This window comes from Nicotiana tabacum, chromosome 5 (assembly GCF_000715075.1).
Source record: "Nicotiana tabacum cultivar K326 chromosome 5, ASM71507v2, whole genome shotgun sequence".
NCBI classification, from domain to species: Eukaryota; Viridiplantae; Streptophyta; class Magnoliopsida; order Solanales; family Solanaceae; genus Nicotiana; species Nicotiana tabacum.
The window spans coordinates 153,988,774-154,001,100 of record NC_134084.1 but is presented as its reverse complement, the minus strand read 5'-3'; the positions used below and the strand labels follow the sequence as shown (position 1 = coordinate 154,001,100).

The 12,327-nt window shown below is 36.2% G+C and overlaps 1 protein-coding gene across 2 annotated transcripts; it reads left to right on the top strand.

Annotated features, from left to right (window-relative positions):
* The first annotated feature begins 1,061 nt into the window (after window positions 1-1,061).
* LOC107765771 (putative galacturonosyltransferase 7) lies at window positions 1,062-11,366 on the top strand. Of its 2 annotated transcripts, none has more exons than XM_016584458.2 (11): window positions 1,062-1,518; window positions 2,064-2,095; window positions 2,185-2,241; window positions 2,453-2,512; window positions 3,325-3,370; window positions 3,691-3,737; window positions 3,861-3,962; window positions 4,075-4,373; window positions 5,160-5,517; window positions 5,610-6,143; window positions 10,503-11,366. In XM_016584458.2, exons 1-11 carry the CDS (start codon window positions 1,377-1,379, stop codon window positions 10,764-10,766), a joined length of 1,941 nt encoding a protein of 646 aa, XP_016439944.1. In that variant the 5' UTR covers window positions 1,062-1,376; the 3' UTR covers window positions 10,767-11,366. The 2 variants fall into 2 exon arrangements, with proteins under 2 accessions (XP_016439944.1, XP_075110316.1); XM_075254215.1 differs by having other exon boundaries at window positions 1,065-1,518; window positions 3,858-3,962.
* Window positions 11,367-12,327: the final 961 nt, after the last annotated feature.

Sequence of the window (12,327 nt, the reverse complement as noted above, 5' to 3'; positions counted from 1 at the left end):
CTAATGCAGGTAGAGAGGTAGAAGAAAACAGTACCCCTACTATATAATTTATTTTGGCTAATATTTTTTTATGTTTTATGGGAAGTGTGAGATCTAAAGTACAAAACCATTTATATAATAGATAATTATGCTCCTCTAATTTAAACTTGCTTACATTATGCTTGTAGATGATTGTCTACGTCTCTACGAGATAGTTCTATTGTAATTTTTGTTTAAATAAATTTATATTTCCTACATCAACTAAATGATTTGGCTAATCATATTATAAGTATTGCTTTTTTTTAGTTTTAGTTGCACTAAAATATGAAATTAGTCATATTTTATAGTAGGAAAAGTCCAATTTAAAAGCTCAATACGACAAAACAAAACTGATCGAATCGAACAGAAAATCGACCAAACCGAATTAGCAAAAATCTAAGAAACCGAACTAATTTTAGTTCGGTTATTGGTGCACCAAATAGAAATCCAAAAATCGAACAAACCAAATAGAATTTCATGAAAATCGAACCGAACAGACCGACACCCATCCTTAATTTGGATAATATATATTTGAACTTGAGAAAAATAAAATGTTATAGAAGTTAAAGTTGAAAATATTATATTTGAAAGTTGAAATTATAGTTGAAAATAAATTTTATCTTGAAGAAAAGTTGTAATTATGTGAACGAAAACTTTTACCAATATTTCAAATATTGAAGCTCAATATTTACAAAAACCATAATCATACCATTAATTCCAAATAACGAATTTGATTACTACCTTTGTTTCTATTTGTTTGACATTATTTTACAGCACACGAAATTTAACAAAGAATAGCAAATTTTTGAAATTTGTGATCTTAAACATATCATATTATTTTTGTAGTAACAATAATTTTTTTTAAAAATTTATGATTTTAAATATATTATAATATCTATGTGACTTTAAAAAAAATTCATTAAAGAAATATAAAAAAGTATTTGCAAATAATGAAATGGGAGAGTAGTACTATATTATTTACGGCAAATAATGAAATCGTAGTAAAAAGTTGGGGACAATAATGCCATGTATCCAAAAGCAACATCGACAAAAATAGTTTGTGACCATCAGATCTTTACGCTTTGTCATTATTATTATTTTATTTTATTATTTTTTTGCCAATTAGATCTTTACGCTGCGATCTCTACTTCTCGGCTCTACCAATCGGACCTCCGCCGGGACGATTTTCCTTCGACGGCGTCATATAAACCGGCCACCGGAAAACAGCCATTGTCTTATAGATTTGGGACAAACAGACAGTATTGGCAGTTGAGGAAAAGAGAAATAAATCAGGGCGAATTTGCTAAGGTGGAGAAGGCAAACGAGAGAAGGAGGATTTGGAAGAGGAAAAGGAGGAGATGAAGGGTGGAATAGGAGGTTCTCTTCCGGCTAAGAGGCGATGGAAAGGTTTCGTAATTGCGGTTTTGGGCCTCGTTTTGCTTTCATTGCTCGTGCCTCTCGTCTTTCTGCTTGGCCTCCATAACGGTTTCCACTCTTCTGGTAATGCCGAAAGCTTTTGCTCATTGAAAATTGGATCTTTCATTGTTGTTTTACTACCTGTTCTTCATTAATCCAAATCTATAGTGCAATTAGGCCATCCCCATTCTTTGGCCAAATTCTAACAATAGCTTTTTCAGTAATTTTCATTTCGCTCCTTCACGCCCCTGCTGAAAAGAGAACGCTAATATATAAAGAGAAAAGAAGAATAGAGAACAAAAGAGTAACAAACCGAGGCGGATCCTGGATTTGAAGTTTATGGATTCCTACCACGACCAGAAGTTAATATTCAATAATGAGTGGGTTCAGAGTCAAATATTGAGTTTCTTAATAAATATACAGTGTCTAGGCAAAAGCTAATGAGTTCACATGAACACATAGGTTACAAGCTAGATTCTGGTGACAAACCATGACTTTTATCATGTCATTGGGCATATTTGCCCTTCTTAAGATAAAGATAAGGAAGACATATCTTAATGCAGCTTTTCAGTTCTAGCCATTTTGAAGAAGGATTTGCTCTAACTTGATCTGACATTTACTTTTTGCAGGATTTTCAACAGCACAACAAAGTTCATCCGCAGTAAGTACCTGCAGCATTTTAATGATATTGCTATTTAATAACTACTCATTGATCTCTTAAACTTTTTGGGGAACGCCTGATGGAATCAGAGTGGAGTTAGAGTCTACAGTCGACATAGTACTGCTAAGAATGGGAGTCAGTCGGAGGTAATTTCTTCTCCATAAGCAATTTGACAAGCTGTCCTTTATCATTGGTCACTTGGAAACTTTTAGTGAGTAGAAGAAGTGGAAGTATCTTAATTTTCGATGCTAGATCTCTACTAGGCAACATATTTCTGTTCATCATTGCATTCTTGTTTTAAACACAGAGAAAGAGGTGATCATGATATATCTTACAGTTTTTGGTATCTTGTTGCAGGGTGATGAATCAAAACACATGGATGACCTAATGAGAAGATTGGAACCAACTTTTTCCAAGGTTTTTTAAATTATTTTTTTGTTACTTGTTAAAAGTTTAAGTTTTGCGATTTAAATGGACTGTTACTGAGTAGGTGAATAGCTATAATGGGTGCTTTACCTTAAAAGTGGACTTGAGTAAAGCTTACTAGCCGGTCTTTTCTCGAAAGTTTTCCCGGTCTTTTGGTTTTAGCTGTGAATTAGCATAATTTATGATGTTTGTTATTACAAAAAAGTTTTCTTTGAGCGAAAAGTTCATGCTTGGGGGATGCACCTAAGTGCTACTAAAAATAGGTAGTAATCTAATTAAAAAGCATGCAGCTTTTCACGAATAGATATTTGTACGCTATCATTACTGTTAATCAGCAGTTGCTCATGTGGGTCTTCTTACTCAATCTTTTGGTGTAGATGTTTGATCTTGCTTGCCCATTTTGCTTTCTTCTTCTACTTCGTCTTACGAATTCTTCACTTAGAAGCTCTAAGATTCTAATTTGACCGTGCTATCAAATGGGGAAGGAAAAAGAAAGTGAAGCTTTGTGCTTTATCAAAAGAAAAAAGAGAAGAAGAAGAAGAAGAAGAAATAGAACCTTTATGTTGAAAAATGTCTATTATGAAGAAGCTTGAGACATATAGACTGCCGTAGTTGTTCAATGTAAAAACTACCGTTGCTTGTCTCAGTAATTTTAGCTTTCTATCATTTATGGTTATAATCTTGGAACAAATTGCATCTTATAGTTAAATGGGTATATAAAACTTGCTCGAAAGACCTCTAAGTTTCCATGTTCACTTTGTGTATAAGTTATTTGATTCATTTTTCTTCAATATCTTTCTCAGGATATTAGGGAAAATTTTGTTGGGGAAGCGGAGAACAAGACTGCTGGTAGGACATATCCAACTTAATTATCTGAAGAGGAATATATATTTCACTCTACAATGTGTGATTATGTATATGCATGATGCATATACAAATAAGTAAATTTTTTTTTTTGACAATGGTAACATTATACAAACAAGTATTCTTTTTATAGGTATAGACAAATTTTCTATGAATGTGTATATTCATGTAGAGATTGGTGTTTAGCCTTTTCTTTGAATGTGATCTTGCTTCTTTCCTTCTTAGTAGTTGGAGCTTATGTAACCTCTAGCTCTAGATATATTTAGATTTTTAAGCTATTCATCTTTGCAATATTATTCTTTCAGGCTCTCCTTTGTTGGATGGGTTGCCCAAAGAACGCCCCAGAGCAAATGTATGTGGTTCCGCAACCTTATGTTTTTACATGTTCTCATCATAAAAATGAGTCTTTACGTGTTGTTATTCTAATTCTTTTGTCTCCTGATACAATAATAAGTATTAACCTTACGTGTAGCAGAGCACAGGTGCTGCTGCTATGCATGCTGCCACTGAGAATATCAAAGGCATTGACGGCTCTCCTATGTTGGATGGGTTGCCCAAAGAACGCTCAAGAGCAAATGTATGTGGTTCCGCAACCTTATGTTTTTACATGTTCTCATCCTAAAAATGAGTCTTTTAATTCTTATGTCTCCTTCTGAAACAATAGTAAGTATTAACCTTATGTGTAGCAGAGCACAAGTGTTGGTGCTATGCATGCTGCCACTGGGAATATCAAAGGCATTGACGAGGGTGAGAAATTATGTGAGCTAAAATTTGGGAGCTATTGTTTATGGCGTCGCAATCATAAGGAAAAAGTGAATGATTTCACTGTGAGAAAGATGAAAGACTTGTTATATGTGGCCCGGGCTTATTATCCTAGCATTGCGAAGCTTCCGGCTCTTGACAAGCTGTCGCAGGAAATGAAGCAAAACATTCAAGAGTTTGAGCGGGTGCTCAGTGTAACTACGATAGACAAAGATCTTCCCCCTCTGTATGTGAAAATATTTTCCTTGCTACTATGCAACAAAAAATGTTTTAGCTTTCCTTTTTTCTTAATCATCAAGTAATGTCAAAATATTTGATCTTATCTTTTTGTGATTAAGAATGAGAAGGTGTAGCTTGCTTTTTATATGTTTGGAGAACGATCTTGACTTTGTGGTTGGTTAATGCTGTCTAAATCTTACTCCTTCATGAAACTTAGATGTAGCCCCTGCTCAACTCAGATAGATCAGGAGCAAACTGTTTGATACTAGTTGCAGAGTTCACATTCCTCTATCCACTACTCAGGCTTGATTGGCTCCTTTCCCTTCTCCTCCTATCTTTCTCCCTGCCTCTCTCTTTTCTCTTAGTGCTGGTGATTGAAAAATATTATTAGGAATTTGGTCGACTGTCTTGTCAAATAAGAAGTCCTAGCAAATTAAAACTTTTTAAATAACATCCACTCTCTTCCTGAAATCTGATAATGGTAACAGAAGAAGCTTCCAATCATTGACCTGTTGCTATTCCTCTTTGAATCAAATTACTTTTAACCTGGTTTAGCTCAACTCCGTTAGTTGGGCTTTGTCTCTAATCTCCCTTTTAGTCTAATTACTTTTTTGCTTCATTTGTTTGTTCGCTTTTGTCAGGCTTAAAAATATCTCAACTACGTGTTTCTTGTCTTCCACTTATTCTTTTGCTTGTAGGTAGAAGGAATCCTTAAAGTCATTTTTTGAGTATATTCTATGAATAAATTTTATGAAACGTTTTACGGAACTTCATGCTTTTGTTTGTTCACCAGGATTGATCAGAAGTTAACTAAGATGGAAGCTGTAATTGCTCAAGCAAAGGCGTGCCGTGTAGATTGTAGTAACGTAGACAAGAAATTCAGACAGCTAGTTGATCTAACTGAAGATGAAGCTACTTTCCATATGAGACAGAGTGCCTTCCTCTACCAACTAGCAGTTCAAACCATGCCCAAGAGTCATCATTGCTTGTCAATGCGACTAACTGTAGAGTATTTTAGAGACCCTTCACCTGATATCGATCAGTCATTGGCAGAGAGACATTTGAATCCAGATCTTCACCACTTTGTTATATTCTCCAACAATGTGCTGGCATCATCTGCCGTAATTAACTCCACTGTAATGCATGCTAAAGTATGGTTTGTGTATTCTCTCTTCAATTGCAAAAAGTTTCTGTTGTTAACACTTCTATCAGTTTTTCTGATTGTGTTTTCTTTTGTGTGCAGGAAAGTGAGAGTCAAGTATTTCATGTGGTAACAGATAGACAGAATTACTTTGCCATGAAGTTATGGTTCTCGAGGAACAAGTATATGGAGGCCACAGTTGAGGTGTTGAATATTGAAGATGTTAAGCTGGACAACAATAAGGCATCAACGTCAATTCATCTTTCCCTGCCTGATGAATATCGTGTCTCCTTCCACAAGGTTGATAAACCATCTACAACAGAATACTTATCTGTTTTTTCGCATTCCCATTATCTTCTTCCCAAGATATTCCATAGTTTGAAGAAAGTAGTTGTCTTGGATGATGACGTTATTGTGCAAAGAGACTTGTCAGACTTATGGGGCATCGATATGGACGGGAAAGTGAATGGTGCGGTGCAGTCTTGCTCAGTTCGGCTGGTTCAGCTGAGGAAACTTTTTGGTAGCAAGAGAGTGGATGAAACATCTTGTGCTTGGATGTCTGGATTAAATGTTGTTGATCTAGTGAGGTGGAGGGAACGAGATATTTCCGGAAGATACCTAAAGCTGGTAAAGGAGGTTAGTGACCTTTATTTTTCGACTTACATTTGTTGGTTTCACCGACTTTGCCTGCAAGATATAAGGCAAAGTCAAGTTAAATTTTGCTTTCTTTCTTTATTTTCATTTTTTGGAAGCTATATGGCTTGAGAATTTAGCTTTTTATTTTCTATGTATTATTTCTAATGTGAAATAATTCCACAACACGACAAATCAAATTTTTGATAAGTAAAACTGATTTCTATAATACTTGCTCCATAATGATCCAAAAATGGTTACCGTCTAGAGTGCTTCTCCATATTTCAAGTTTTGGTTGATACCCTTACACAATGTGGTCGTACTCTTACTTCTCAATATCATGTGCACCTATTTACAATAAGAATTTCTAATATACCTATACTGGCAAGGGTTTTAACTACTAGAGATAATGCCTCACATTGCTGTCTTTAGTCTAGATGAAAATAGCTTATGCCCTCCTTAGTAGGCTAATCAGTTGGACATCTTTAATATGCATTGCACCCCCTTTAGGTTAGGACAACAAAAGATGAACTCAAGTGCCTTTGAGAAAACCCATATTAATAGAAGCGTTGTAAATAGTTCATTTTGTCTTCTCTAACAACTAAAAAGGATATAGTGAACTATGGGACTAGTTGTAGAGAGAAACTTTATTGTCGCTCTAACTCTGACATAGGCAAGAGTCTAAGGACACAAGACTTTGTGTGACCTCTGCCAAGTGATGGACCAGCAAGATCTTAAAAGGAGGCGGCAGGTTGGTCTAAGTTTACTTGGGTCTTGGGACAAGGCGATACTATTCTCAATTTCCCGGTTAAGTTGTTGGAGTACCTAGGACAAGTTTTAATATGGTTCCAGGTGGTGTCAGGTTTCAAGATCAATCTTAGAAAGTGTGATATTATTGCAGTTGATAAGGTGGTGGACATCGAGTCGCTGGCACATGTGTTAAGTTCTAAAGTCGGAGTCCTTTCCACTTCCTATATTGGTTTGCCTCTAGAAGCTTTAAACAAGGACCAAGCAACATAGAATCCGGTATTCCAAGGGTCGAGAATTGACTTGTAGGGTGTCAGAAAAGATACTTGTCCAAAGGAGGCAAAGAAGTGCTCATTAAGAGCATTTTACCGATCATCCCCACATATTTCATGTCCTTGTTTCATACTCCAGCTAGTGGTTTAGAAAAGTTTGAAATGCTTCAACTAAATTTTTATGTGATTCGTCAAACGGGGTAAGAAAGTTTCACGTGGTGCGATTGAAGATTATGACGAATCATGAGTGCTGGGAGGGCTTGGAATTAAAGACTTTAAGGGTTTTCAAAAAGGCCTTATTAGGGAAATGATTTTGGAGATTTGGGTGCAACGAACATGCTTTTTTGGAGAGAGAGGTGATAGTGGAAAAAATGGGGTTACGGAAGGGAGTGGAGAACTGAGGATATCAATATGCCTTATGGATACTTATTTTAAGGGATTATTATGAAGGGATACAATGTGCCATTTAGGGAAGGGGAAGGGGAAGGGGAAGGGAAAGGGAGGAGGGTAAGTTTCTGGGGGCAGAGGTGGTGCAGTAACAACACTTTGGAAACCTCTTCCCCAAACATTTAAAGAGTCTCATGTCAAATAGAGCTGCCAGTCAAACAAATCCTAAAGGTAGTCGAGGTACAAGATGATGAAGTTTTCTGGAATTTGAGTTTTAGGAGGAATTTCTAAGATGGGAGGGACAAAGCTTCAGAGCTTGTAGATTTACTTCGTAAACAAAGTACTTCACGGAATAGCCACGATGGATAGAGGTGGGGTTGGGGAACAATGGAGTTTTTTTGTCAGGTCTTTTTTTTTTGAACAGGTAAAGTGGGTTTTATTTGTCAAGTCTTTTTATGAGAAGCTTTTGACTAGGAAGGAGGCTTATAGCTCGATTTAGATCCCTAGGATTCTGAGAAAGGTGTGTTCTTTCACGTGGCTAGCAATACCTTGCATGTTGCTTCTGAATTCAGACAAGGCCAGCGTCAAGGCGCGACATGCCACACCCTTGTTGTTGCCATGATATTGCCGATGGCTTTGTTCTGGGGCCTGACAAGAAATGAATGAATTAACTCCGATACGGAAGAATGTTGAACACATTTGTCAATTTGGAAAAAAGAAGAACAAGATATTTGATTTGAAAGAAACTGTCTAAAATCAGATGTGAGTCCGAGTCGATTCTCACAAAGAGCAAGTTATAGATATGATTACTTTTTGTGAGTCAGATTTTTAAACTAAGTCCAATTTAAGTTCAATTCCAATATTTGTTGTATTTTATTTTTTTTTGAATTAACTTTACTTGTGGAATTAAAATCAAACAAGTAGCTAACAAGAATTAATTAAAGTTAGAAAAGACACTAGGGTTGTAGCCCCTAATTAATTTGCTTTAGCTAATGGAAATTTCTTACTTTGTCTAATCGCTTGCCTCATTGATTAAGATTCAATTATGATGAACCTAATAAAATCTCCCAATAATAATGAGTGTATCCCAATTAAATTCTCCCAAACCTATGGAATGCTTTAAGTTCTACTTGATAAACTCCCAAATAAGAATCTAACTATTCTTAGCTCTAGACTCTATTAATTTTGTTATATAATCTTTACAAAACCTGATTTTTACTAATTGATTCTGATCCAATCCTTCTTCCACATTCCCGAGTAAGAACTAAGATAGATTAGGTTTAATCTAGTGATGGCCATCAATAATTCACCAAATTAAGCATGGGATCAATTAAATAATCAAAATCCAAGCAACTATTGACAAGTAACGAATAACCCATTAACTTGCAAATCATTTGAGTGTACAACCCCCACCTGAGAATTTAGCTACTCATGCTAGAAATTGAGGTAAAAGCAATAGAAATTAAAGGTAGATAATGCAAACTGTCTCGAATCCCTCCAGAAACATGATGAAAACCTTTCCGAAGTAGCTTAGTAAAACCCTTGTAAGTTTTCCGGCGGTTAAAGTTACTAAAAAGACCAACCAAAATTCTATTCATAGTGTGTCTAAATTAATACAGAATTCTCTAAAATAACCCTACCAAAGTAACAATCACAGTCCACGGTTCTAAATAGTGGTCCGTGTTTCTCGAAGATCCTGGTGCCCTTTCTGAAGTTCGAGAACTGTGGCCCGCATAATCATTTCACAGCACCACAATTTTAGGCCTTTTCAGCTTCAGAAAACTTCTTTCTTAGTTCATTTTGCGGTTCACGGTTCACCTTTATTTTCACAAGCCAAACTTTGACCGATGAACCAAAGTAATATCATAGTTTAAGCTTCAAGGAAGTATGAAATATACCCAAGATGAAATTATGTTGACATCTAATATGAATGTTATTTAATCTTTTTCTCCTTTAATATGAATGTTATATAAGTTGTCACTGAAGAGGGGTTGAGAACTATGAGGTCTCAGGTTCAAATTCCAATGGAGGCAAAAATACTAGGTGATTTCTTCCTTTTTGTCCAAGTTCGTTGGACAAAGTTACCCATTGCCTATGCTGATGGGAGGTAGTAGGTACCCCGTGAAATTAGTCGAGGTACGTGCAAACTAGCCCGGACAACACAGTTATAAGAAAAAAGGAAACATGGAAACAAGAAAAAGGCAATTTGTATGCTCTTAGACACTAAAACAGAAAATGATGAGAAAATATGAATCACATTCATTTTAGTTCGCTCAATATAAATATTCAAGCTTGTTTTTTGTTGCTCCTCATATATGGCCTGCTACTTGCCTGAATAATGAAGTGTGACACTTTGAGTCTCCATTTCTTTTTGATGTGGACTAAATTTTTGGTGTCCAGGGTTTAACCCTTTCCAGCCCCCACAAACTATGGGAAGCATAAAACGATGGAAAATACAAAACACATTCTTTGTTGTTCTCTCAACATAAATATTCAAGCTTGTTTAGTGTTGTTCTCTCAACATAAATATTCAAGCTTGTTTAGTGTTGTACCTCACAAGTGGACTGCTACCTAACTAAATAAAGAATTTCCATCCTTTGAGCTTTTGTTTCTTTTCATTCTGGAGTTGATTTTGGAGTTCATGGGTTTACACTTTCAAGCCCAACAAACTATGGGTTTTCGAAGTCTCTATAACTGCAAACTAACGAAACTCGTCGAGCATTCGTTCGACACACTCAACATCTATGGTTAAGGGGCGGGGTTAGGGTTTTATTTTTTGGGGGGGTGGGGGTCATGGGTCACTATGATATATTTAACTATCGAGACACGGACAGGATTCTTGGTGTGGAATTTCGTGTTAGATTATGTCTAGGACTAAACCATTCCTGTAGCCATTTATCTATTTGCTATTCTTATATTGACTTACCATACCATTACTTTTTTATTCAATTTGCAGATGAATTCAGAAGAGGCTGTTACATTGCGCGCAAGCTTGCTTACTTTTCAGGGTGAAGTCTATGCTCTTGATGATAAGTGGGTATTATCAGGATTGGGTCATAAATATGGAGTGGATAGTGAAACTGTGAAGAATGCAAGAGTACTGCATTTTAATGGTAAAATGAAACCCTGGCTTGAGTTGGGAATCCATGATTATACAGTTTTCTGGCGGAAGTTTGTAGACCCGGAGAATCAGTTTTTAAGTGATTGCAATATTAACTAGTATGGGCTAGTACCTGCATTTGCTGCTGAAGTTTCATGAAGGTAGGGGTGAAGAAGCTCGCACAAGTTTCCTGTTTGTGCTCCTGATTAGAACCGGGTAGGGGGACCGAGTATAATTTGGTGTGGGTATCTCTATTGATTGGTTAATGAAGGAAAATTTTTTAAACCTCAAGGCAATGCTAAAGTGATGCAGAATACTTGTCAATGACGGATTGATAGTAAAGGCATGGCGATTCTTCTTTGAAGCTGTTAAGGATATAGTGTACGAGGAGGTTGCCCGAAATCATCTTTGAAGAGCTGGATATGAACTTTGCCTCCTATGAATCTTGTTAATGCGCATACCTTGGGTTAAATATTAGTTATACTGAAACTGGGTGAGAAGTACTTGGACCCTTGCTTCACCTGTGACGAGCATCTTGGATTCTTCTGCGATATGTGGTGTTGCCATTGAGACATTCTTCTCTGAATTCTATCCTATTCATCCTTGTAGAATTGGGTCTGTTTGAGTACATTCTTTATTAGCATTGATTAGGCATCTGAACGTTTTGAGCTTTGTACTAGCGGCTATTCTGCTAAAATATATTTAGTGTTGTTTAGATAACATTGTTTGCCTTCTAATTTTCCTTTTGAAAAGCAGCTGGACGTTTGTTCCTTGCGATTAATAGTCTAAGTTCTATGCATTGAGGGTGTAAAGGACATAAGCACTCAATCAGGTTACTTAATTACCGGCAATGTGTTAGAACGTACGGGACGAGGAGTAAGTCCCATGCTATTTAAATTTTTTAATTTATAAATTAATAAATTAATAAAATTGCACAATAACACAATAAATATAGAAAATATATTAACAAATAATATTATCAAACTACATGTTTTTTTTTCCCTAAAAGTAAATAATCAATAAGCATCATTACTATAATTGAAAACATTACTCTATAAAAAAAATTCGTCTTCTCCATGCTCTCAGCTCACGTTAGCTAAACGTGTGCCGAGTGCGTTTGCCATGGCTAGGGGGCGAGGTAGAGGAAGAGGAAGGCCAAAAAAAGTTCCTAAGACACCAATCTCAACACCTGGAAGCTCAATTAGTAACAAATCTAAAGCTGGAAAGACAACTCAAGACATACAAACATAAGAACAACAAGAAGGAATAGAAACTGGGAAGGATAAGATTATTCCTTCGACTTCGGAGGTTAGCAGGAAATTGATACTAGGTATACTAGCTCAAATTGAACAAAGCAAAGTGAGTATTACTCCTATGATTGATGGAAATTCCAATGGAACAGTAACATAGCTGACTGTTAAGGACATGCAAAAGGATCTAGTCAAAGAGGCTACGACAGATCAACTTGAAGCTACTATTGGACCTAGTGTACAGCTGAATCTGGACCCTAAAGTGGTGAATCCTGTAGATCGAAGACCAGAAGCAAAATCATGGTTTAAATTGTTTCAGCAGAATCGAGTAGCAACTCATGGAATGGCTCTTAGGTATGTTCCTCCTCAGATTATAGAAGGTCAAACTGTGGTGAAACTTGAGATGCAGGATGTGAAAGAAGCAGAAGAGA